A 25,964-nucleotide genomic window follows, 5' to 3' on the forward strand; every position below is an offset into this window, starting at 1 on the left:
TCAGTAAAGGCAGGCTGATTGCAGTATTAGCTGAAGCAAAATCTAATTAGGAAGGCAAATTGATTTCCAAAAAAAGAAGTGGATGATGTGTTCCCAGGACTGTTAGAAATGGCTTTTTAATTGTCTGCTCCTTTGTATTATTCATGCAATTGTGTGCCTTTGTGAGCTCAGTCAGTCTCTCACTTTCCTCCCACTTCCCTCTCTCCCTCCCGCCATACTTAGCACCGTCTCTGTCCCAACCCCTTCAAGGCTGGGCTGGGCCATTCCTCAGGGACAGCTGGGGGGCCCTTGGGGGAGACGGAAACAGAAAAATGCTGGGGAGGGGCCCCTGGGGAGGGGCCCCCAGGCCCAGAGGCCAACAGGGAACCACACAGAGCTGAGAGCCAACCTTTCTGCCCTCACCCCCATCCCAGGTAGCCCGGTCGCAGGGGAAGGGCATCTTCCTCTTCCGGAGACTGAAGGACATCATGGACTGGAAGAAGGTGAGCTTGCCCCTCCCCCTCCCTCCCCAAACCCTTCTTTGCCCTTGCATGAATGAGGCGCCCCTCCTCCTTGCCCTCAAAGCTCGGAGGGCTGGCAAAGAAGCTCTGCCCACAGGCCTACCTATGGGTGCAGGGTCTCTGGAGCCAAATTGCCTGGGTTCAAATCTTGAACTTGCCACTTAAAAGCTGTGTGACCTTGGGCAAGTCATTTCACCTCTCCGTGCCCCAGTGAATCTGGGAGTTAACATGTCTAAGAGAACGGTGCATTCTTTTCCTGGGCCTCCTGCTCACCTGGCTGTGGAGCGTTTGGCTAACTCTTCCTCCAGGTCCTGGACGGAGCCTGACGCAGGTCCCTCCCTCCCCCAAACCCGTCCTTGTCCCCACCGTGTGTCCTGATTCCTCCCATGAAACTGTCAGGGCACCGCTGGGAAGAAGCTCACCAGCTTGGAGGCTCAGCCAGCTCGGAGCGCTGTCAACGCCTCTGGCAGCCACATGAGTTTAGGTGGGGGTAGCCCTGGGTCCCAGAAAGAGAAGACCTGGCTGCCTCGATATTGAAGCAGCTTGGGGGTGGGGGTGATGGTAGGTGTAGAAAATTCTGGCCCTTGGGCCCAGAAGCTCTGGGTTCCAGCGCTCACTGCCACTGGCTGTTGTGTGACCTTACCAGGTGTGTGACATTTGCCTTTGGGCCTTGGTTTTCTCCCAAGGTTACTGTGAACGGGACAGTGGGTGGGAAAGGGCTTTGCAGATGGTGAGGTGAAAAGGAGCATGCTACCCTCCTGAGCTGGGCTGGCCTGCAAAGAATTAGCAGGTAGAGAAAGGAGAGGAATGTCCTTGGAGGCCTGGGTGGTGCTCCAGGCAGCACTGACCAATGGAACTTTCTACAGTGGTGGGAATGGTGCACACCTGTGCTCTCCAATGCCCTGACCACCAGCGACATGTTGAAATACTGAACACTGGAAATGAGGCTAGTGTGACTGAAGGACTGGATTTTTAATTTATTTCCTCTTTAATTGAGGCAAAATATACATAAAATTTACCAGTTTAACTCTATTTGTGTACAATTCAATGGCATTAAGTACCTTCACAGTTTTGTGCAACAATCACCACCATCCATTTCTAGAACATTTTCATCTTCTCCAGCTGAAACTTGTAGCCATTAAACACTAATCCCCTCCTGCCCCCCTGCCCCCAGCCCCTGGCAACCACCCTTCTACTTTCTGTCTCTATGAATTCCACTACTCTAGGTACCTCCTATAAGTGGAATCATACAATATTTGTCCTTTTATGTCCGGCTTATTTCGCTTAGCATGAAGCCTTTAAGATTCATCCATATTGTAGCATGTAACATCATTTCCTATTAATCAATTTAAATAGAAATGTACACAGCCACACGTGGCCAGTAGCTGCCCTATTGGGAAGCACAGACCTAGAGGTTAAATACCCAGGCTCTGGGCCCAGCCTGTGTGGGTCCACTTCCCAGCTGTACCATCAACTGGCTGTGTTACCATGGGCAAGTCACTCCCCGTCTCTGTGCTTCAGTTTCTCATCTGTAAAATGGGAATAACATTAGTACTTTCCCGACAGGGTTGATTTAAGGATCAGGTCATATACCCCCAAGTAGAGTGCCAATGCCTTGTACACAGGAAATGCTAAAAAAAAAAAAGTTAATAACAATTATTATTACAACTAGGACACAAGAAGTTCTGCTGACCAGAAAGATGATATTCCCGTGGAGAACTATGTAGCTCAGCGTTACATTGAAAATCCCTACCTGATAGGAGGTAAGAGGGCTGTGTCTGCTCCTGCCCTTCCATGGAATGGTCGGTCAGTCGGTCAACAAGCCTTGATTAGCAGCCCAACGCGGGCTCAGCCTGACACCAGGCATGATGGGATGCAAAGACAGAATCCCATCCTGCGTGCTCCCACCTCCCAGCCGTTGGCCCTAAGGTTCCCCCTGCCTGGCATGCCCTTCCCTCTCCCTTCCTGGTTCACTAAAATCCTCTTCATTCTTCAAGAACCAGCTCCTTCATGCGTTTGCCCAACAAATATTTACAAAGTGCCTAGTCAGTGCCAACCCTTGTCCAGGGTGCTGGCTGCCCACCTGCTCTCCTGGAGCTTACACTCCGATGAGCAGACAGCAATAAACCCGAAACAAAGCAGTAAGATCGTTCCACACAGCGGTGAACGGGAGCTGAAACCTGAATGACAACTAGGGGTCACCCGTGGGTAGATTTGGAGGGAGGAGGAGCTGTAAGGGCCAAGGGCCTGAGGTGGAACCAGGCTATCGGGCATGAAACCTTCTCGGATTTTCCCAGGCCGTCTCCACCTCTGCTTTTCCCACACGGGGGCCGTGAAGTACAGACACGTCAGGCAGTATGTGAGCAGGGGCGTCTTGGGAGGGTCTGGTCTGAGAGGAGCCAGTGCTCCGAAGGGCTCAACATCACTTACCTCCTCTCACTTCCTCAGCGATGTCCTTCCCCAGGGGCAGGCCGTGGTGTCTCCTCCACCCCTCCCTTTCCCAGTGACCCCATCCTCTCTCTCTCATGGTTTTAACCACCACCCAGATCCAGTGACTCCCAGCTTTCTGTCTCTAGCCGAGACCTTGCCCCGCACCCCAGACCCTGATGTCCTGCAGGCTGTATCATCCCCTCGCAGGCATCTCTCAGCAACTCGAATCCAACAGGACTAAAATCCAGCCCTTGTCCTCCCCCCACCATCTGGCTCACCCACCAGCCTCCCCCCCGGGGACACAGCCCTCGCACCCCCAAGCCAGAAGGTGGAGACCTTCCTGAGATCATCCCTCTCTTCCCTCCCACATCCGGTTCTTCATCAGGCTCCCATGCAGCTTTTGGACCTGCTGGCCACCTCCATCCCAGTTCCGGCCCCTGTCCTCTCCCTCCAGGGCAACACGCCAGCCTCCGCACTGATGCCCACTGCTCTGGCCCCCTTCGCCCCACTCCAGACACAGTTGCCAGAGGGATCGGACACCCTTCAGTAGCTTCCCATGGTTGGTAGAACAAAATCCAAAACCTGCACGTGACTTGGCCTCTGCTGACCTCAACGACATCTCCTTCCGCTTGCCCTGGGACCAAGCTCTTTGTGGCCTCCGGGCCTCTGCTCAGGCAGCTCCTCCGGCTCGAAGGCCCCGCCCCATCTGGGCTAGGCAGGCACCCCGTACCTCCTGTGGCTCACTGGGATTCACATCTGCCTGTCAACTGTTGTATCCCCCAAACCTAGCATGGTACACAATCAATATTTGTTACACTGATTAATTCTTTCCTTGCCTGACAGGCCGCAAGTTTGACCTGCGTGTCTACGTGCTGGTGATGTCGGTGAGTGACCAATACAGGTGCCTTCCTCCAGTGGCGGGGAAGGGACAGTTGGACTGGCGGACGGGGGCAGAAGCCGTTCTGGGGGCACCCATGCCTGGGAGAGCCCAGCGGATGGGTAAACAGATCCAAGCTTTGCCGACTCAGAGACCCCAGCAACTGGACTGTCCCTCCTGCCTTCCTTCTTTATCCATTCAGTCATCCACGGTAACCACAGCTAGCATTTATTGAGCGCACCAGGCCCAGTATTTAGCAGGTTTTTATCTCATTCAGTCCTCCTAATAACCAGGGAGGTAGGATCTTTTATTAGCCTCATTTTACAGATGAGGAAACAGATCAGAGGGACTGAGTGATATGCTTGAGGTCGCACAGATGGTGAGTGGGTGGCAGAGCTGGGGTTTGGATCCAGGCATCCTACTCTCTTAACAAATGAGGAGCTATACTCCCTCCCTCCACCCATGCATTCGATGAACACTTAAACCTTCATGGTGCAATATTCTATGCTGGGAACAGGATATAAGGGGGTCCAAGACAGGCTCGGCCCCTGTCCTCCTGGAGCTTACAGTCTGGTGGGGAATATGGACACACCATGAGCTGGTGGGTGTCACGTGTGGTGGTGGAGCAGAGAAGACACCCATTAATTTTGTTCCCTTCTGCATCGCCCTACCCCTACTTCTACCTCCAGGGAAGGAGGGAGACCGAATCAAAGGAGGCTGATGTTTAAGCAAATTCATGAAGGATGATGTGGGAAAGAAGGCAGGGCCTGCCAGGCGGAGGAAACAGCAGGTGCAAAAACTAGGAGTTGTGAAAGTGCTGGTATTGATTCCCCTTGCCTTTTCTCTCCATTTCCACCTCCCCCACAGTACATGCCGCTGCGAGCCTGGCTGTACCGGGACGGCTTCGCCCGATTCTCCAACACCCGGTTCACACTGAACAGCATTGATGACCAGTGTATCCTGGCATGCCACCCCCCACCCCTAAGCGTTCCCCACATACCCTGCTCTGCCTGGCCTCTGGCTGGCCCTGAGATAACTCATTCATTCCACAGACGTTTGCTGAGTTCCAGGCTCTGGTCTGGGCACAGGAGATACAGCAGTGAACGAGACAGCCCTGGTCACCTCCCTTCCGGAGCTTACAATCTTGTGGAGATGCGGGATCCTCCAGTGATCTGAGGAGAGCAGCCCTGCTCTGCTCAGAGCAACTCACGCCAAGCTTCTCTGCTTGACGATCATTTCACATTGATTCATGTTCATAGGATAGGAGTGTTTGAGTCCCTTTGGAGAATGTTTGTGCCCTTTTACGGGCCTAGTCATCGGCTCACTCATTCACTTGAATACAAGGTCCTTTTCACCCATCAAATTGACAGATATGAAAAATTTGGCAACACGCTATATTGGCGAGGCTAGGGGAGTACATATATTGCTGGTGGAGTGTGAACTGATACAACCTCTTAGGAGGCAATCTGGCAAATTATCAAAAGACAAATGCACGGACCCTCTGGCCCAGCAATTCCCTGCTGGAGTTTATCCTGCATGTACACTAACAATAGAGTAAAAGAGGGGGTTAAATGTTATTCACTGCACAGCCTTGTTGTGAGATTAAAAAAAGAAAATAACTAAATGAATGACTCATTTATACAGTGGAGTACTATACAGCTGTTAAAAAGGAACAGGGGAAGGTGCTTTATGTACTGATGTGAAATAATCTCCAAGATGTATTGTTAACTGGAAAAAAAGCAGAGTATAGAACTTTGTGGAAAGTATGCTCCCATTCATGTTAAAAAGTATATCTCTGTATATGTTTTTATCTGTGCATAGATATCTCTGGAAGGATGTAGAAGAAACTGGAAACAGAATTTGCCTTTGGGAGGAGAAATGGGTAGGTGAGGACTGGGGTGAGAAGGAGATACTCCTTATATACATTTTTATACCTTTTGACTTTTGAACTATGTGAATGTATTATCTGGTTCAAATATAAACATCAAAGATTGTTTTTAAGATTTTCAGACATGAGCATCAGAGGAAAAGGGGTAGATGATCAGAAATATTTAGGAGATAAATCAGCAAGACTAGATTACCTGCATATGGGAGAGGGGGAAATGGCAAGTGATGCTGCCAAGCTTCTGGCTTGGGCAATCCAGCTGATGCTTTTAGTCAGTTCACATCACTGTGCCTTAATTTCATCATTCAATTAAGTGTCTGTCCAAGGTAATACATTCCCTACATGATAGAAGGGCGTAGGCCCTCCTGAGAATTTTCTACAATTTGTTTCTTTCTACTTAGCCAACTTCAGCCTTTCCAGTATGTTTGTTTTATTTTGTGATTCTAACAAGCCTTTACCATATGCAACTCATCAAATTTGTTTTACTTTCATTTCTTGCCACCTCATTTCTTATTAAACTTAAATGATACATGTAAAGCACTTAGACAATGCCTAACCCAGAGTGACCACTCAGTACACGTTAGTGGTCTCCCAGCCCCCATTTAGAAGTGCTTGTTTATCTCCAGGCATCATGGGGCCTTATTAAACTGAGGCCTCTCCCAGGGCCTTATTAAACTGAGGCCTCTCCCAGGGCTAGTTTCTGTTTAATGAGGCTTTGCTGTTTTCACAGTGAGTGAATACACGTAATTTTCCATCCCTTCTTTTAATTGTTCTTAATTTTTAAATACTGAAATATTTAAATTCTATGAAAACTTCAGGAAAACCTGTAACAGAAATCTATGCATCTACCATCCAGATTTAGCAGATATTAATATTTTGCCATATTTGCTTTAGATACACAGCAACTTTTAAAGTAATAAAGCAACTTGGGATCACAAAATAATAATATATAATATTATTAACCTGACTTTAAATAAATATATATAATATATATAGTTTACACACAATTATCCAAATAAATATATGCATGTACACACACCCAAAATATAAAAATATTCACCTCAACACTGTAGTAGTAAACAAGCAGAAACAACTTCACCCACCCTAGAGGGATGGTGAAATGAATGATAAAGCATTTCCAGGATCCTGTGTAGCTGTTGAATACAATGAGGTGATTGAAATGTCATGGAAAAGTACCTACAGGAATTCCCTAGCGGTCCAGTGGTTAGGATTCTGCACTTTCACTGCTGAGGACCTGGGTTCCATCCCTACTTGGGAACACTAAGATCCCACAAGCTGCAAAGCGCTGCCGCTGCCGAGAAAAACAAACAAACAAAAAAAACCATGAGGTGGAAACGTGCGGTGTAGAACTGGGACGTGTTTACAATCCCATTTTTGCTTTTAGGGAAGTACGTTTCTGTTTAGAAGAAAGTAAGAAAGGATATTCATGAATCTATTAACTTTGAAAAATTCAGAGGATTAGAATCAGGTCAGGAAACATTTACTTTCAACTTTACACATTTCTCTATATTATGAACTGTTCTTTATAACCGCTATGAATTACTTTAATAGTAAAGATAATAAAACATTGAAAGGATATAGCCTTCATAATAAAAGTATAGCTCTTTAAAGACAAATCAGAAAATACAGAAATGAACAAAAAGCGGGGAGGGAGGAAAAGAAACCTTTTTTAGTCACACTTTCTAGAAATAACTACTTACCTTTTTGATGTCTTTCCTCCCAGGTTTTTTGTTGTTGTTTGGCCTTTTATTTTATTTTATTTTTTTAAAAAAACAAATAAAGGTTTTTAATTAATTTATTTATTTATTTTTGGCTGTGTTGGGTCTTTGTTGCTGTGCGAGGGTTTTCTCCCGTTGCAGCGACCGGGGGCCACTCTTCATCGCGGTGCGCGGGCCTCTCACTGTTGCGGCCTCTCCCGTTGCGGAGCACAGGCTCCAGACGCGCAGGCTCAGTAGTTATGGCTCACGGGCTTAGTTGCTCCAAGGCATGTGGGATCTTCCCAGACCGGGGCTCGAACCCGTGTCCCCTGCATTGGCAGGCAGATTCCCAACCACTGCGCCACCAGGGAAGCCCCTGGCCTTTTATATATGAGTGATCCCACTGTATAAGTATAACCTTTTTTCTCTGAACATTAAGTATTTTCCTTATAGACATTTTTTATTAGTTACAAAGTATTCCACTGAATAGATTTACTGGTTTACTAATCCTACTTGCTGCAGGCATTTGGGAAGTAGTCAATTTCTTCCTATTATGTCAAACAATGCTGCAAAGAAACATTTTTTCATAAATCTTTTACTATATTAAAAAATTTTTTTCCTTTGTATGATGCCACAGAGGTATAAATACTGGGTCAAGGGCATTGGCCAGATTGTTTTCCAGAAGATTTCCTCGTATTTTTACCCTCCCACTGACAGGGCCCATTTCATCCCAGCTCCCCAGTACTGGGGACGATCAATTAAAAAACACATTTCCAGGGCTTCCCTGGGGCGCAGTGGTTAAGAATCTGCCTGCCAGTGCAGGTGACACGGGTTCAAGCCCTGGTCCTGGAAGATCCCACATGCTGCAGAACAACTAAGCCCGTGCGCCGCAACTACTGAAGCCTGTGCCTAGACCCTGTGCTCCACAACAAGAGAAGCCACCACAATAAGCCCGTGCACCGCAATGAAGAGTAGCCCCCACTCACCGCAACTAGAGAAAGACCGCACGCAGCAATGAAGACGTCACAAAGCCAAAAATAAATAAATTTATTTTTTAAAAAAACACATTTCCAAAACAATTGGCATATCTAGGTGAAGCATATATGGGAATTCATTGTACTATTCTTGCAAGTATTCTGTGGGTTTTTAATTTTTTCCCAATAAAAAGGTTAAAAAAAATGTAACTGACTTGATGGGGAAGCAGATTTTTTGCCTTAAAATTTGCATCTCTTCCAATTTGCATTTTTCCCCCATTTACATCCCTTTAAAATTGTGTATCTTTTATTACTAGAAACTTTGGGCACTTTCCCAGATGGTCTTTTACCAGTTATATTTTCTCTTTTATGTTTTCATATCCTTTATCTATTTACCTATTAGGGTCATACAATTTTATTGTTAACAATTTATGCGTGATTTTCACGTGACAAAACATTAGCCTGTCATATTTGTTACAAATCTTTTCTCTAGTCATGTTTACCTTTCATTTTTGCCTTTACATCTGATTAATTTCCTTTTCATATAGTTGACTACATCCACTGATTTCCTCTGTGATTTCTATTGTCATTTCTAAGATAAGAAAATCCTTTTCCCCCTGAAGATTTCACAGCTAATCAGTTCCACTTCTCTATGAATTGGACCATTTGTTTGCTTACTCTTTGCCACTTAGCTTGTTGGTCCATTGGAACCTGGTTTCAGGTCCATCTGTGGAGAGGGGAGGCTCTGAGGTCAGCTGACCAGTCACCCAACTCTCCTCTTCTAGCCTCTGCTTCTCCCTGGAAACTAGAGACGTCCCTGACTTCTCCTCCCCACAGGCAGGAGCAGTGTGCAGAGAAATGTGAGTGTTTCCTCCATCACAAGGGAGCGATTTCCGCTCTTAAAGCCAGTAACTCACTTTGTCTGAACATCCTCTTTTTCCATTTTTTAAATAACAATTGTATTGTGATATATTCACATACTACACAGTTCACCTAGTTAAATCATACAACTCAATGGCTCTTTTTTGTAAAAAATAAATAAATTTATTTATTTATTTATGGTTGTGTCGGGTCTTCGTTGCTGCACACGGTCTTTCTCTAGTTGTGGCGAGTGGGGTCGTTGCAGTGTGCAGACTTCTCATTTTGGCGGCTTCTCTTGTTTCAGAGCATGGGCTTGCGGCACCTGGGCTTCAGTAGTTGTGGCACATGGGCTCAGTAGTTGTGGTTTCTGGGCTCTAGAGCATAGGCTTAGTAGTTGTGGCACACGGGCATATTTGCCCTGCGGCATGTGGGGTCCTCTGGACCAGGGCTCAAACCCGTGTCCCCTGCATTGGCAGGCGGATTCTTAACCACTGCGCCACCGGGGAAGTCCCAACTCAATGGTTCTTATCATCTTCACACAACCATCACCACATTCGGTTTTAGAACATTTTCACCATCCCCCAAAAGAAACTCCATATTCATTAGCTGTCGTTTCCCATTTCCCTCCAACCCCACTTCCCAGCCCATGCAACCACTTTTTACTCTCTATGTTTGCTTATTCCAGACATTTCATATGAATGGATTCATATAATATGTGGTCTTTTGTATCTTCTTTTATTAAGCATAATGTTTTCAAAGTTCATTTATGTCATAACCTGTATCAGTACTTCATTCCTTTTTATTGCTAAGCAATGTTCCATTGTATGGATATAGCACATTTATTTATCCATTCATTGGTTGATGGACATTTGGGTTGTTTCTACGTTTGAGCTATTATTAATAATGCTGCTATGGACATTTATGTACAAGTTTTCGTGTGGACATATGTTTTTATTTCTCTTGGGTATATACTAGAAGTGAAGTTGCTGGTCACATGGTAATTTTATGTTTTTCACCTTTTGAAGAACCACTAAACTATTTTCCAAAGCACTGCACCATTTTACGTTCCCACCAGCATGGTAGGAGAGTTCCAGTTGCTCCACATCCTTGCCAAACATTTGTTATTATCTGTCCTTCTTTATTATAGCCACCCTAGTGGATGTGAAGTGGTTTTGATTTGCATTTCCTTGGTGACTAATGATGTTAAGCATCTTTTTTTGTGCTTCCTCGCCATTGGTAAGTCTTTGGAGAAATTTCTACTCAAAGTCTTTGCCCATTTTCTCATTGGGTTGTCTTTTTTATTGTTGAGCTGTAAGTTTCTAAATGTATTTTTAATACTGCTCCCTTATCAGATACATGATTTACAAATATTTTCTTCCATTCTGTGGGTTGGCCTTTTTATTTTTTAATATATGTTGCTCCATTGTTTGTTTTCTCTTTTTTAAATGATTATTTATTTATTTATTGTTGGGTCGGGTCTTAGTTGCAGGCACACGGAATCGTTTTGTTGCAGGGCGGGCTCTTCGTTGCAGTGCACAGGCTTCTCTCTAGTTGTGGCGTGCAGGCTTAGTTGCCCAACCTGGGATCAAACCTGCATCCCCTGCATTGGAAGGCAGATTCTTAACCACTGGACCACCAGGGAAGTCCCTGGTTGTCCTTTTTTTTTAAGGACTATTTTTTAGAGCAGTTTTAGGTTCATAGCAAAATTGAGAGAAGGGTAGAGAGATTTCCCATATACCCCCTGCCCCCACACATGCGTAGCCTCCCCCATTATCAACACCACTCACCAGAGTGGTACATTTGTTACAATTGATGAACCTATGTTGACACATCATAATCACCCAAAGTCCATAGTTTACATTAAGGTTGTACATTCTATGGGTTTGGACAAATGTATAATGATATGTATCCATCATATTGTATCATACAGAGTAATTTCACTGCCCTAAAAATCCTCTGTGCACTGCCTTTTCATTTTCTTCATAATGTCATTTGAAACACAAAAGTTTCTAATTTTGATGAAGTTGAATTTATCTACTTTTTCTATTGCCATCTGTGCTTTTTTTAAAATCCCAATGTAATTTTTTTTTTACATCTTTATTGGAGTATAATTGCTTTACAATGCTGTGTTAGTTTCTGCTGAACAACAAAGTGAATCAGCTATATGTATACATATATCCCCATATCCTCTCCCTCTTGAGCCTCCCTCCCACCCTCCCTACCCCACCCCCTCTAGGTTGTCACAAAGCATTGAGCTGATCTCCCTGTGCTACGCAGCAGCTTCCCACTAGCCATCCATTTTGCATTTAGTAATGTATATTTGTCAGTGTTACTGTCTCACTTCATCCCAGCTTCCCGTTCTCCCCCCGTGTCTTCAAGTCCATTCTCTACATCTGCATCTTTATTCCTGCACTGCCACTAGGTTCATCAGTACCGATTTTTTAGATTCCGTATATATGCATTAGCATATGGTATTTTTCTCTTTCTGACTTACTTCACTCTGTATGACAGACTCTAGGTCCATCCACCTCACTACAGAAAACTCAATTTCATTTCTTTTTGTGGCTGAGTAATATTCCCTTGTATATATGTGCCACATCTTCTTTAACCATTCATCTGTCGATGGACACTTAGGTTGCGTCCATGTCCAAGCTATTGTATAAATAGTGCTGCAATGAATATTGCGGTACATGTAACTTTTTTTTTTTTTTTTTTTTTTGCGGTATGCAGGCCTCTCACTGTTGTGGCCTCTCCTGTTGCAGAGCACAGGCTCCAGACGCACAGGCTCAGCGGCCACGGCTCATGTGCCTAGACGTTCCGCGGCATGTGGGATCTTCCCGGACCAGGGCACAAACCCATGTCCCCTGCATCAGCAGGAGGACTCTCAACCACTGTGCCACCAGGGAAGCCCACATGTATCTTTTTGACTTATGGTTTTCTCAGGGTATATGCCCAGTAGTAGGATTGCTGGGTCATATGGTAGTTCTATTTTTAGTTTTTTCAGGAACCTCCATACTGTTCTTCATAGTGGCTATATCAGTTTACATTCCCATCAACAGTGCAGGAGAGTTCGCTACACCCTCTCCAGCATTTATTGTTTGTAGATTTTTTGATGATGTCCATTCCGACAGATGTGAGGTGATACCTCATCGTGGTTTTGATTTGCATTTCTCTAATGATTAGTGATGTTGAGCATATTTTCATGTGTTTGTTGGCCATCTGTATATCTTCTTTGGCAAAATGTCTATTTAGGTCTTCTGCCCATGTTTGGATTGGGTAGTTTGTTTTTTGGATATTGAGCTGCATGAGCTGCTTGTATACTTTGGAGATTAATCCTTTGTCAGTTGCTTCGTTTGCAAATATTTTCTCCCATTCTGAGGGTTGTCTTTTTGTCTTGTTTATGGTTTCCTTTGCTGTGAAAAAGCTTTTAAGTGTCATTAGGTCCCATTTGTTTATTTTTGTTTTTATTTCCATTATTCCAGGAGGTGGGTCAAAAAGGATCTTGCTGTGATTTATGTCATAGAGTGTTCTGCCTATGTTTTCCTCTAAGAGTTTGATAGTGTCTGGCCTTACATTTAGGTAAGTTTAATCCATTTTGAGTTTATTTTTTTGTATGGTGTTAGGAAGTGTTCTAATTTCATTCTTTTACATGTAGCTGTCCAGTTTTCCCAGTGCCACTTACTGAAGAGGCTGTCTTTTCTCCATTGTATATTCTTGCCTCCTTTGTCAAAGAGGTGACCATAGGTGCATGGGTTTATCTCTGGGCTTTCTATCCTGTTCCATTGATCTATATTTCTGTTTTTGTGCCAGTACCATACTGTCTTGATTACTGTAGCTTTGTAGTATAGTCTGAAGTCAGGGAGCCTGATTCCTCCAGCTCCGTTTTTCTTTCTCAAGATTGTTTTGGCTATTCATGGTCTCTTGTGTTTCCATACAAATTGTAAAATTTCTTGTTCTAGTTCTGTGAAAAATGCCATTGGTAATTTGATAGGGATTGCATTGAATCTGTAGATTGCTTTGGGTAGTGTAGTCATTTTCACAATGTTGATTCTTCCAATCCAAGAACATGGTATATCTCTCTATCTGTTTGTATCATCTTTCATTTCTTTCACCAGTGTCTTATAGTTTTCTGCATTCACGTCTTTTGCCTCCTTAGATAGGTTTATTCTTAGGTATTTTATTCTTTTTGTTGCAATGGTAAATGGGAGTATTTCCTTAATTTCTCTTTCTGATTTTTCATTTTTAGTGTATAGGAACGCAAGAGATTTCTGTGCATTAATTTTGTATCCTGCTACTTTACCAAATTCATTGATTACCTGTAGTAGTTTTCTGGTGGCATCTTTAGGATTTTCTATGTATAGTATCATGTCATCTGCAAACAGTGACGGTTTTACTTTTCTTTTCCAATCTGTATTCCTTTTATTTCTTTCTCTTCTCTGATTGCTGTGGCTAAAACTTCCAAAATGATTTTGAATAATAGTGGTGAGAGTCTTGCTCCTGATCTTAGAGGAAATGCTTTCAGTTTTTCACCGTTGAGAATGATATTTGCTGTGGGTTTGTCATATATGGCTTTTATTATGTTGGGGTAGTTTCCCTCTATGCCTGCTTTCTGGAGAATTTTTTAATCATAAATCAGTGTTGAATTTTGTCAAAAGCTTTTTCTGCTTGTATTTCACCTGTGCTTTTGTTGTCACAGCTAAGAAGCTCTGCCTAACCCAAGGTTGCAATGACTTATTCCTAAATGTTATTCTAAGAGCTTTATAATTTTTCCTCTTATATTTAGGTCTGTGGTCCATTTGGAGTTAATTTTTGTCTATGGTATGAGAAAGGGGTCTAACTTTATTCTTTCACACATGGATATTCAGGCATCCCCACCCCATTTGTTGGAAATACTTTCCTTCCCCCACTTAATTTTCTTGGCACCCTTTTCGAAAATCAGTTGACCAGAAATGTAAGGGCTCTCTTCCTTTTAGTGGTTTGTTATGTGCTTATTCTTTTGAAATTAAGGCAGAAAACCTCTCAGACAAAGGTGAAAAAAAAAAGTCTTTGAAAAGCCCTAAAGAAGACATTCTAGGAAAAGGGTGCTACAGAGAATAACCACCTTCTCTGGAGAGGCTGAAGCCCTGACCAACATGTCACAAACATGGAGAAACATACGTGTTAGGGGAATTAGACTTGGGTCAGTGACCTAGAGCCTCTACCTCCGCATCTGTGATATGTCCCAATGTCACCAACCAGGGTTCTTGGCCTCCTCAATCAATAGAAATTAATCAGAGGCCAGAGAAGACATTCAGCCAAGGCTTTATTGGGGCCCCTGCTGCAGCAGTGGGGCGCAAGAACAAGTAACAAGTTCCCTTACTGGCTTGCTCACCGAGGTGGGGGGAGCTGGTTCCTTATATGGGGTGTGTCCAGGGGTCGGGCCAGAAGGGTGGCTTAGGTGGTTTTCCCACCCCTTTGTTGTTGGTGGTGATGTGCAGGGGGCATGCGCAATACCCTGCTTTTGCTCCCAACCCTCTGCTTTTGCTCCTGGCTCTACAGAAGTGGCAGTTGGGCTTTTTGGTCTCTTTGTAGCTTGTTGTCCATAACTTGCCCCAACTGTGCAAGCATGCAGTTATTTTTAGTCCCTTATAGTTTCTTTGTATCCAGGTGCAAGCACTCAGCAAAAGGTCTCAGTCTGTCTCACCAACAAGTCCAAGTGAAAGTTATGTCTTGTCACTACACAAGGTTTGGGGGATCCATCTTACTTAGCTATGATGTTGAGAAGGGGGTATTCTGAGTGGCTGTCAACCGCTCTGAGCCTCGAAGCTCTCTTCTGTGAGATGGGAATGATTTGGGAAATACATGAGCTGAAGTGTGTGAACATGCTCTGTAAGCTGCAACGTGTTGCCAATGTTACTGGTGGTGACGGCGGTAATGATACCGAAAGGCAGACTCTCGGGGCTGGGACTTCAAAGGCGGCCAACTTGACCCCATCCCAATGCTGGGTCACTTCTCTGATTTTCCTGCAAAGTGGCCACCCAGCCTGAACCCCTCTAGTGACAGAGAGCTCAGAATGTCCTGAGATGGCTGTTCTGTGCTTGGTCTTTCTACATGTTAGAAAGTGTTCTCTCCTCTTGAGTGGAACAATCCTAATCTAATATCAGCCACGCCAGGCACTGTAAGAGGTGCTTCTACACAGCATCTTATCTGATTTTTCAGATAACCCTGTGAGGTCAATATACTACTACACGCCCCCATTTAATAAGTGGGGAAACAGGCTCAGAGAGGTTAAGTGACTTGCTCAGGGGCCCACAGCCAGTAAAGATAGATGCAGGCATAATTTGAACCCGAGCCCATCTGACTCCAAAGCCCCCGCACGTGACCTCTGGGCTGTTTGGTAGCCTTCCCCCATCAATTCCCAAGCAAGGGTCTCAGTTTGGTCCCTGGGGGCTACTTGGCACGGGGCTCAGCGCCTTCTTGTCTGCACTGGCCCTTGACCACTAATCTCTGCCAGATGTTCACCTCACCAATGTCGCCGTGCAAAAGACGTCTCCTGACTACCACCCAAAGAAGGTGAGGAACCTGGGCTTCTGCCCTCCAGGTATGGCCTCTGGGGCTGGGCTGGGGTGAGGAGGAGGGATGCCAAGGAACCCAAGAGAGTTCTCGAGCGAGGTCAGGTCACCCTTCCCGTTTGCACGGCCCAGGGCAAGAGTACAAATGGAGGCCCACACATCATGTGTCTAAATATTTAAGAGTTATAAATCAAATGAACACATCCTTTAAAAAAATGTGTTGTATCCTCCTACCTTGACAGATATACTCCTATCATCTATCTATCTATCTATCTATCTATATCTATCATCTATCTAATAACCTGCAAGGCCAGGTTCATATTTAGAACACTCAGACTTCTCAGAGTTAAAAGCCAGAACAGAAGAGCACAGGAAGAGATGGTCCCCAGCTCCCTATCACCCCGAGGGGGATTCCTGCAAACACACACACACACACACACACACACACACACACACACACACACACACACGCACGCACACCCAAAACAGCAAGCTGTTGGTGGCTCCCTGGGCCTTGGGGTGCACACATGGTCAGGGCAGTCTGTCTGCATAAGGGCAGGCCCAGGGAGGAAGCTGGCGCAGGGCATTTGGTCAGGGACTTCTGGGGTGGTGGATAGCAGGCTGTGCTCTAGAAAGAGAGGCACAGGCTCTTGGGCGTGTAGAATCTTCGCCCCTCAAGGAGGGACACACTTGGGGTTCTCCTAATCACAGGACTCAGGGCTGGGCCCCTCTCGTCCAAGCCTAGGGGCTGTGCTGATGGTAAATGATGGTCTGGACGGGCCAGGTCCAGGTTGACTGAGGCTCCCTCTCCCAACCCGGCGGCGGGGTCCCAGGGCTGCAAGTGGATGCTGCAGCGCTTCCGGCAGTATCTGGCGTCCAAGCATGGGCCCAAGGCAGTGGAGACGCTCTTCAGTGACATGGACAACATCTTCATCAGAAGCCTGCAGAGCGTACAGAAGGTGATCATCAGTGACAAGCACTGCTTCGAGCTGTATGGCTATGACATCCTCATAGACCAGGACCTCAAGCCGTAAGTGGACGGGCTCGCAGCCCGGAGAGCCTGGAGGGGTGTTTTACACACTCTGCACCCAGACTGCCCGGGTTTGAGCTCAGCTCTGCTACTTCCTGGTGGGGCACACTTTTTTTTTTCTGTGCCTCAGCTTGCCTGTCTATAAAATGGTCACTGTGGGACTTCCCTGGCGGTCCAGCAGTTGAGACTCTGCACTTCCACTGCAGGGGGCACGGGTTCGATCTCTGGTCGGGGAGCTAAGATCCTGCATGCAGCGCGGTGCAGCCAAAATAAAAATAAAAAATAAAATAAAATGGTCACTGTGCCTATAAGATTGTTATGAGGAAGAAGTGAGGTACTGAGCCCCATGCCTGGCACTGAGGCCTTTCCTGAGCATCTGCTGAGTCAGCGATCCTCCCCTCCTATCAGGCAAGAAGCTTCCCCTCTCTTAGTCCTGATGCTTTGAGGATGCAAAGTGCCATGTAAGGGAATACTGTTACCATGTCGATCCCAGCCAAGAATTTTGTGCCCTCCCAGTGCCCACGAGCAGGTTGAGCTGATGAGTAGAACAAACCCGAACTATCGGGGAACACAGTGATGGCCCTTACGTGATACAACAGGGCACAGAAGCCCAGTGGGCTTGTTGAGGCAGCTTGAGGTCATGCAGTAAGTCAAGGGCCGAGCCAGGCCCAGGGTCCACGTTCCTGGGCTGAGCTGCTCCCACAGCACTGTGGTTCCTGGACCCAACCCCCTCCCCAGGGTCACTGTATAGCTGTTGAGGGGCTTTCTGGGCCAGGAGGAAGAGCCCTAGAGCAAGACCTAAATCGGGCCCAAGTTCAAGAGAAACAGGGGCCGGGCACCAGCGGGTCTCTCTCCCTTGCCTCCGGGGATGCAAGATGTGCTATGGGCATTAAAGTGGACACTGAAAGGGGAAACAAGCTTGGCAGGAGGCAGAAGATAGTGGAAAGGGGGCCCTAGTCTCCCACTGACCTGCTGGGTGAGCCCTCCCCTCTCTGCGCCCCAGATTCCTGTCTGTAAAATGACAGGCTTGCACAAAACAAGCGGTTGCAGGCTGGCGGCCCTTGGGCTGCTTTTGGCCTGCAGACACTTTGAGTTTGGCCTTCAGAATGTTTTTTCATTTGGTTGATTTTCATCGACAGTCTCTAATAACTGGAAGACGTTTACACAAAAATCTGGATTTTTTGGCTTTTCTGGAAGAGTCAGAGGATCTTGCAATTCTGGCTTCACATTCTCACAGGGCAACGCTCTCCTAGAGCCTCCACAGCCACCCCTTTAGACATGGGATGCTCTTTCCGGCTCACCACAGTCCCTACCCCTCCCTGCTACTCCCCACCCCATGACATGTCAGGCTGGTTACCATTTATGGGCAAAGTTTCACTAGGAAAGGAGTTTTTCTTGTACTCACAGCTCTTTTGAAAGAAGGAAAAGCGATAATAAGCATGAGGGCAGCAAAATCATTCTTACCCCCACCAACTTGCTTCATATAAGTCATCACCTGGACCCTGTGGTGATTGCCCAAGTTTGTGACAGTTGTTTTCAAAAGTTTTGTGCTTCCCTGGTGGCGCAGTGGTTAAGAATCCACCTGCCAATGCAGGGGACACGGTTCGAGCCCTGGTCTGGGAAGATCCCACATGCCACGGAGTAACTAAGCCCGTGCGCCACAACTACTGAACCCGTGCTCTAGAGCCCGCGAGCCACAACTACTGAAGCCTGCGCGCCTAGAGCCCATGCTCCGCGATGAGAGAAGCCACCACAATGAGAAGCCTACGCACTGCAACGAAGAGTAGCTCCCGCTCGCTGCAACTAGAGAAAGCGTGCGCACAGCAACGAAGACCCAACGCAGCCAAAAATAAATTAATTAATAAACTTTTAAAAAAAAGTTTTAGCCCCTGAAACCTTTCTTCAAATGGAAATGTGGAGAGAGCAGCCCTGGTTGAATTGAGGGTGAGACCCAGGCACCCTATCTAGCCTGTCAGTCAAATTCCAGGGGCCTCAGGGACCAGGTAAACTTAAGATTCTCTACTCCCCTCCTTCCCCAGGTGGCTCCTGGAGGTCAATGCATCCCCATCACTGACAGCCAGCAGCCAGGAGGACTATGAGCTCAAGACCTGCCTCCTGGAAGACACCCTGCACATCGTGGACATGGAGGCCAGGTGAGGGAGAGCAACCTTGCTCACACATCCCTGTACTTGACAATCAGGGTTCCTACCAAGGATAGAGAACTCAGAACCTTGGGACTTGAGAGGCCCTCAGAGATAGCTCTGTCCCCCCCCCCCCCCCACCATTCTACAGATGGAGAAACTGCTATGTCCACACGGGGTCAGATCCTGGCCCAGGGACTCCATCCTGTCCCAGCAGAGCAGGCCAACTACAGCTTTCTGAGATTTGGTCCAGCAGGATTTCCTCAATATTTCCTGACTGTGGGACCCTGAACCACTCACTTCACCTGAGACTCAGTTTTCTCATCTGTAAAATGGGAGATTTCATATCTATCTACCTCTCAGGTTTGTTAGATTAATTTACCAAGATAATTTATTATAAAGTGTGTAACTCACAGAAAGTGCTCAGTAAGAGGCTATTTATTGATATAACAATGTGTATATAATAGAACGATCCAGGGTTTGACTTCAGGAATGGCTCAGGCAGTGTTGGCTGGTTTGTCTGTTCTCACTTCCCTCTCTCTTATCTCTTTCCTCCGAATTAACTTTTCCCCAATTACTCTGGCAAAAGTTTGAGGGCTGACTCTCATTGCTCATTGGTGGGGATTGAGTCGCATGCCCATCCTAGAACCAATCACTGTGACTCTGATTGACCTGGCCTAGGTATTGTGCCCACCTCCCAGGGGGTGGGGTTAACCCCACCTGAGCCATGAGAGTGAGAGAGGGAGGCATGGTTTTCCAAAGAAAAACCCAGGTACCCACAGGCTAAAAAAAAGATGAAATGTATGCTGAGCAGGCAGAACCTCAGGTGTCTACTATATCCACCATCACTTATTCATTCAACAAACACTTGAGCCCCTACTATGTGCTAGGCCTTGTGCCACACACTGGGGGGACAACAAAGGACACGACAGGCCTAGTCCCTGCCTTCATGGAGTCTGTGGTCTGGGAAGAACAGCAGACTTTAAACCAGAAAGCACGAATAGGTGCATGTCACTGGAGGCAAGTGTGGAAGCCTGGGGACAAATGGGGGATGACCTCTCTGAGGCCTGTGTGGGCGCCTGGGAAACGGCCAGTGAATGGATGGACAAAAGAAGGTACTCTGACAGGGTGGGCACCAGTCGGATGCAGGGAATGGTCAGGGACCTGGCTTGAGTCTTAGGGCCCTACCAGGTGCACCCTCATTAACCCTTTTTGTCTCCTGCCTGTCCAGACTCACGGGAAGGGAGAAGCGAGTGGGAGGCTTCGACCTCATGTGGAACGATGGCCCTGTCAGCAGAGAAGACGGGGCTCATGACCTGTCGGGGCTGGGGAACTTTGTGACCAACACGCACCTTGGTATGTGGGGCCAGGTGGGGAGGGCGCACCAGGGATGAGTCATGGGAGGTGCCAAGGAGTCTAAGAGGCAGCTTGCCACAGTGGTTAGACTGTTTTAATTTGATCTACAATTTACCAGCTGTGTGACCTTGGGCAAGGGACTTATCTCTCTGTTCCTCATCTGCAAAACAGATATTAAATAGTTTCTGTCTTAATATATGCCTAGAATACTGTGGGGCACGTAGTGAGAGATATTATTAATCTGTCACGAGGTGGATTTCAAAAGGCTTAAGTGGCACCCAAACAAAAAGCATGATATGTTGTTAAGAGAAATTAAGGACTTCAGGGCTTGACTTTAAATTTGGTTTTTCAAAAATGAAAAATGTCCCTGACTATAAAAATTATCATACTCATTGTAGAATATTTGAAAATTAAAGAAGAAAATGAAAAAAAAACATCCAGACGTAACCATCTTTAACAATCTGGTGTATTTCCATCCAGTTTTTCAAAAATGCATATATTCATACTTTTTCTTTTACAAAATTGGCATTGGGCCGGAGCTTTGAGTCTAACTTTCCCATGTAGCGTTTTTCATCTCATTCAATAATAAGAGCCTCTCTTTTGGAAACATTCTATGGCCAGGTCCAGACTAACTTTTTTTTTTTTTTTTTTTTTTTTTTTTTTTTTTTTTTTTTTTTTTGCGGTACGCAGGCCTCTCACTGTTGTGGCCTCTCCCGTTGCAGAGCACGGGCTCCGGACACGCAGGCTCAGTGGCCATGGCTCACGGGCCCAGCCGCTCTGCAGCATGTGGGATCTTCCCAGACCGGGGCACGAACCCGTGTCCCCTGCATCGGCAGGTGGACTCTCAACCACTGTGCCACCAGGGAAGCCCTCAGACTAACTATTTTACATACGTGATCTCATTTAATTTTTAGGCAGCTTTTATTACTTTACAGATGAGGAAATGGCCTCCAGATGTTACATCATTTGCTGATGGTCTTGGTTATAAGTGGTGAGTGGGGACTTGAACCCCAATCTGTCTGACTCCAAAACCCGAATGCTTGGCTGCTACTGCTTGTCCCTTAGCACAATTAAAACAAAAATTACCATATGGCTGTAAAACATCCCCAAATTTATGAAATCAATTTCATATAATTGAGCATTTGGCATGATTCGTTTTTCACTTTTATAAATAATCCTGTGAGAACATCCTCTCACATAAAGCTCAGCTGAAACTCTGGCTGTTTCATTAGGACAGATTCCTAGGAATAGAATTACTGGGTCAAAAGGATGGACTTATTACAGTCAAACTGCTTTCTTAGAAATATTACACAAATTTGCCAGTTCTGAATTTAAAACAACAAAAAATCTTTGCCAACTTCATAGGTAAAAATATTGATTTGTTTTCTGTGCGTTCCATTGATTATGGGTGGGGTTTCAGATTTAAAATTTGCATTTCTTCTTTTGTAAGCTGTCCATACTCTATTTTTCAATGGGCTTACATTTTTCTAAATTTGTAAAGGCCTTGGATATTAATATATTGAGGATATTATCCCTCTGTCAAACTTATTGTAAACATTTTCCTGAGTTTGTCATTTGCTTTTTAAATTTTGTTTGTGGCATTTTTTTCCTTTTTTTTTTTTTTTTTTTGTGATATGCGGGCCTCTCACTGCTGTGGCCTCTCCCGTTGCAGAGCACAGGCTATGGATGCACAGGCTCAGCGGCCATGGCCCATGGGCCTAGCCGCTCCGCGGCACATGGGATCTTCCCAGACCAGGGCACAAACCCGAGTCCCCTGCGTCGGCAGGCGGACTCCCAACCACTGTGCCACCAGGGAAACCCTTTTTCTCTTTTTTGATGAAAAGAAGTTTTAAGTATCTTTTAGAGTTTGGTATGATTTAGGATTGGGTTTGGCTGCAAACACTAACAAGCCAACTAATAGTTATACGGAGAGGAACTGATTTATCTTAAGCCACAGGAAGTCATGGGGTAGGTCATACAAAACAGCTGCACAAGGACCCAGCTCTTTCCTCTTTCTGCTTTGCCACTCTCAGCATGTTGCCTTGATGCTCATGCTTGTTGCCTCATGGCTACAAAACAGCTGCTCCAACTCCAGACACCGTGTCCTTGTCTCAGGCAGGAAGAGACAGGAAGGCCCAAGGGCCAAAGCCTTTCTTTCAAGCTTTGACTCTTTATTCCAAAAGGGAAGCCCTCCCAGCAACCTCTGCTGACTTCTCACCCACTAGAACTGGGTCACATGGCACCTCAGCCACAAGGAAGCCTGGGAAGTCAAGTAGTTTGAGGAAAGCAAAGGAGAGAAGGTTTGTGAATGGTTTTCCCACAGCAGACCCCTAGTGCCTGCCCATGGTGTTGTTGGAGGATGACTATACAACGCTTTCAAGTTGTGCAATCACCTGGGAATCTTGTTAAAATGCAGTTATGATTCAGTAGGTCTGGAGCAGGGCACTGAGTCTGCATACCTAACAAGCTACTGTTGTGTAACAAACCCTCCTAAAACCTCGCAGCTTAAAACAACTATCTTATTTGCTTATGATTCTTCAGGTGTTGCCTGGGGTCTCTCACAGGGCTGCAGGCACCTAGCAGATTTGCTGAGATGTGATGGTCCAGGATAGCCTCATCCACACGTGTGGTGCTTGAGACTGTCGGCAGCCTCTTTCCAGGCGGCCACTCATCCTCCAGCAGCCCTGCCCCAGGTTCTTCACATGGTAGTCTCAGGGTTCCAAGAGGGTGAGAGAAGACGTAGCGAAGCCTTTTGAGGCCTAGGCTCGGAAATCCCACAATGTCATTCCACCACAATCCATTAGCCAAAGCCAGTCCAGCCCAGATTCAGGGGACAAGGAGATAGCCTCCACTTCTTGATGGGAGGAGCGGCACAGTCACCTTGCAGAGAGGTGCGTATAGGACTGGGAGGGTCATTGCAGCTGCCTTTGCTAACAAACCACCTCAGATATCAGTGCTGCTGGTTCCTGGACCCTGTTTGAGTAGCAAAGATTCAGACCAGTGGTTCTCCACCTTGGCTGAACATCAGAATCATGCGAGAGAACTTAAAAATACTGATGCCTGTTGGAGATAAATGTCTTTGGACATATTTTTCAAAGCTCCCAGATAAGTCTAAAGCACAGCTTAGGTTGAGAGCCAGCGCTTCAGAAGTCTCCAGTTGAGTGTCTGGGTGCGTGGTTTTGAATACAGGAGGAGCTGGCTGGGGGTGGAAGAGTGCTGATGAAATGAGTTAGGGATGTGTTGAGAACTGGTGAAAAGATAAACAGATAACTCAGAGATGAGTCTAGAACTCCAAGAAGAGATGTGCACTGGACACAAAGGTTTGAGAATTATGAATGAGCCAATTATAGTTAAAGCTAAGGTTCCATGGAACTCACTTAGGAAAACCCTGGGGATGCATTTAGTGGACTCTCGGCTCAGTGAAGCCTTGATGGCTGGTGAGTGCCTAGGAGGCAGGGATGGGGGCTCTGGGGTACTGAGAAGATGGCAGACACCTCCAGGTCAGTAGTTGTCCCCATGGGGATTCAGTCAGTCAGCCACCATTCGTGAGTGCCATCAGTGTGCCTGGCCCAAGATCAAATGACCACGGAGTTGTCTCCAGGATCAGCTCTGAGCGCAAAAGGAAGGGAACACTGTGCACATGCCCAGAGAGGGGAGGTCATGTCAGTCTCTCAGCATGGACTGCCTGGGACACATTTTCATGAGAGTAGGGGCCACCTGCGGGGTGGCCTGACACATGGGGTTGGATAAGGGAAGAAAGCTAACATTTAACCTATTAGATCCCAGGCACTGTGCTAGCTTTAAGTGCATTTTCAGAGCAAAGCCAGAAGGTAAGGCAACGTGGGGTCGTGGTTAAGAGCTGGGCCTCTGGAGCTTGACAGCCTGGGTTCAGCCCTCAGTCCTGCTACTTACTGTGTGATTTGGAGTAAACCACTTAACCTCTCCGAGCCTCAGTTTTCTCTTGTACACGTTATTCCCGTGAAAGCTCAACCAGTCAGTCCACATTCTGGACCTGAAGCAGTCCCTGGTTTGAGGTAAGCCCCCAGTGAATTATTACCTTCTTTTGATGATCTTTACGTTCACCCCATAAAACAGGTATCCTGGTTTACATAATGAGAAAACGGATGCTCAAAGAGGTAAATGACCTGCCTAAGGGCCATGGCAGTCAGGAAGGGAGCCAGGATGCAAACCATAGGCCATCCGTGGTCGCATGGCTCCTGCTGTCCCCTCTTCCCGCAGGTAGTGCGAGCACAGGCCCCTCCACTCCCCCTAAATCCCCCTCTACTTGGGACAGCCCATCTCAGGCAACACTCCACTTCCCTTCCAGGCTGCGTCAATGATCGGAAAAAACAGCTGAGGCAGCTGTTCCGCTCCCTTCAAGGCCAAAAGAAAACTCCCAACTAATCCCCAGCACAGAGGAGAGCGACCCGGGGAGGTGCCACACCAGTCCTCTCCCTGCTCCCAGTTACCAGCACAGCAGCACCTCAGAGCACTCACACCCCTTCCCCCTCCCCCCAGCCTGGCAGCTGCTTTGCTAGCCTGGCACCCCCACCCCACCCCGGGCATCTCTGCACCACGAGAGCCAATCCCCAGGACTGGATAGACTTTAACCTTGACGGATCGGCTGGCTTGGCAGTCAGGCCTGAAGAGGACACATGCAGCAAGTTCTGCTACCCCAGAGATCACATCTAATAAAGGATCACAGTCTTTATTCGGGCTCCAGGCTTGGCTCAGGGGATGCTGTCGGCTGCAACCAAATCTTCCTGGCTTTGACCCTTTGATGTCTCTCGGGGCGGAGGGGGGGATCCGTGTTGAAAAGATCCTCCAGGAGCAACGGTTCAGGGTTTATGGAACTTAAGCTGTGTTTGCAAAGCAAGCAGTTACTAGATTGTTTACTGGGGGTCTGGGGAAGGCCTGAGCCTTATATACATCTTGCCCTCCTTACAATACCCTGACTGCATGTCAGGGAACCCACGGACAAGGTAAGGATCAGGAAGGCAGAGCTACTTAGAGACAGTCTCTGCAAAGGTGCACTTATCAAAGTCAGATAGGTGACCTAGGTGCCTCTCTGAGCCTTCCTGTTTGAGGTTGGGAGCTGAGCTTTTTAGACCAGAAAGCCTTGGGCTGGCAGGCAGAGATGGCTTGGGGAGTTGGGCACAAGTAAGAATGTCTGCATTTTCCACATTCCTACGCCTCCTCTAGGTTGAAGAGAATTTGCAACAAGAGTGGGCTGGTGGCTAATTGCTCTAGAGCGACCTACCAAGGGACCCTAGTCAGCTCCCTCTATCACTCTCCCCTCTTCATGACAGTTCTTTTGGCTGCAAGAATCTGACTGTGGAAGGAAAGGAAGGGGAGGGGTGGGGAGGGCTTTTGAAAGGAAAATACTGGGAAATCTATGTGAATCAGCCAGCCTTGGGAAGGCCTGAAGCCAGGTCATTCTGGGCCTCCAGCCTCCAGAGTGTGGGGACTTCCCTCATCCCTGTGACTGGGGCAAGCCCAGACAACCCCAGGCATGGATTCCACATCCCTCCAGGAGAAAGAATCTGATTGGCTCTTCTTTGGCCTAGCATCCACCCTCAGCCAGACAGGCAGTGGCAACGTTCAGACAGACCAACTGTGAGCCTGGCAGTCATACTAGACT

General features: G+C 46.7%; 1 protein-coding gene across 2 annotated transcripts in view; it reads left to right on the forward strand.

The window, feature by feature from the left end:
- TTLL9 (tubulin tyrosine ligase like 9) overlaps positions 1–24,818 on the forward strand; it is a 66,084-nt gene extending 41,266 nt beyond the window's left edge. For both annotated transcript variants that reach the window (XM_059038277.2, XM_067014227.1), the window contains exons 6-14: positions 414–482; positions 2,173–2,263; positions 3,774–3,814; positions 4,675–4,762; positions 15,739–15,797; positions 16,630–16,826; positions 18,866–18,979; positions 20,199–20,323; positions 24,651–24,818. In XM_059038277.2, coding sequence (XP_058894260.1) covers positions 414–482; positions 2,173–2,263; positions 3,774–3,814; positions 4,675–4,762; positions 15,739–15,797; positions 16,630–16,826; positions 18,866–18,979; positions 20,199–20,323; positions 24,651–24,727 — 861 coding nt within the window. In that variant the 3' untranslated portion in view covers positions 24,728–24,818. The remainder of the gene's footprint in view (positions 1–413; positions 483–2,172; positions 2,264–3,773; positions 3,815–4,674; positions 4,763–15,738; positions 15,798–16,629; positions 16,827–18,865; positions 18,980–20,198; positions 20,324–24,650) is intronic.
- Positions 24,819–25,964: the final 1,146 nt, after the last annotated feature.

Source organism: Kogia breviceps, chromosome 14 (assembly GCF_026419965.1).
Source record: "Kogia breviceps isolate mKogBre1 chromosome 14, mKogBre1 haplotype 1, whole genome shotgun sequence".
In the NCBI taxonomy this organism is placed as follows: Eukaryota; Metazoa; Chordata; class Mammalia; order Artiodactyla; family Physeteridae; genus Kogia; species Kogia breviceps.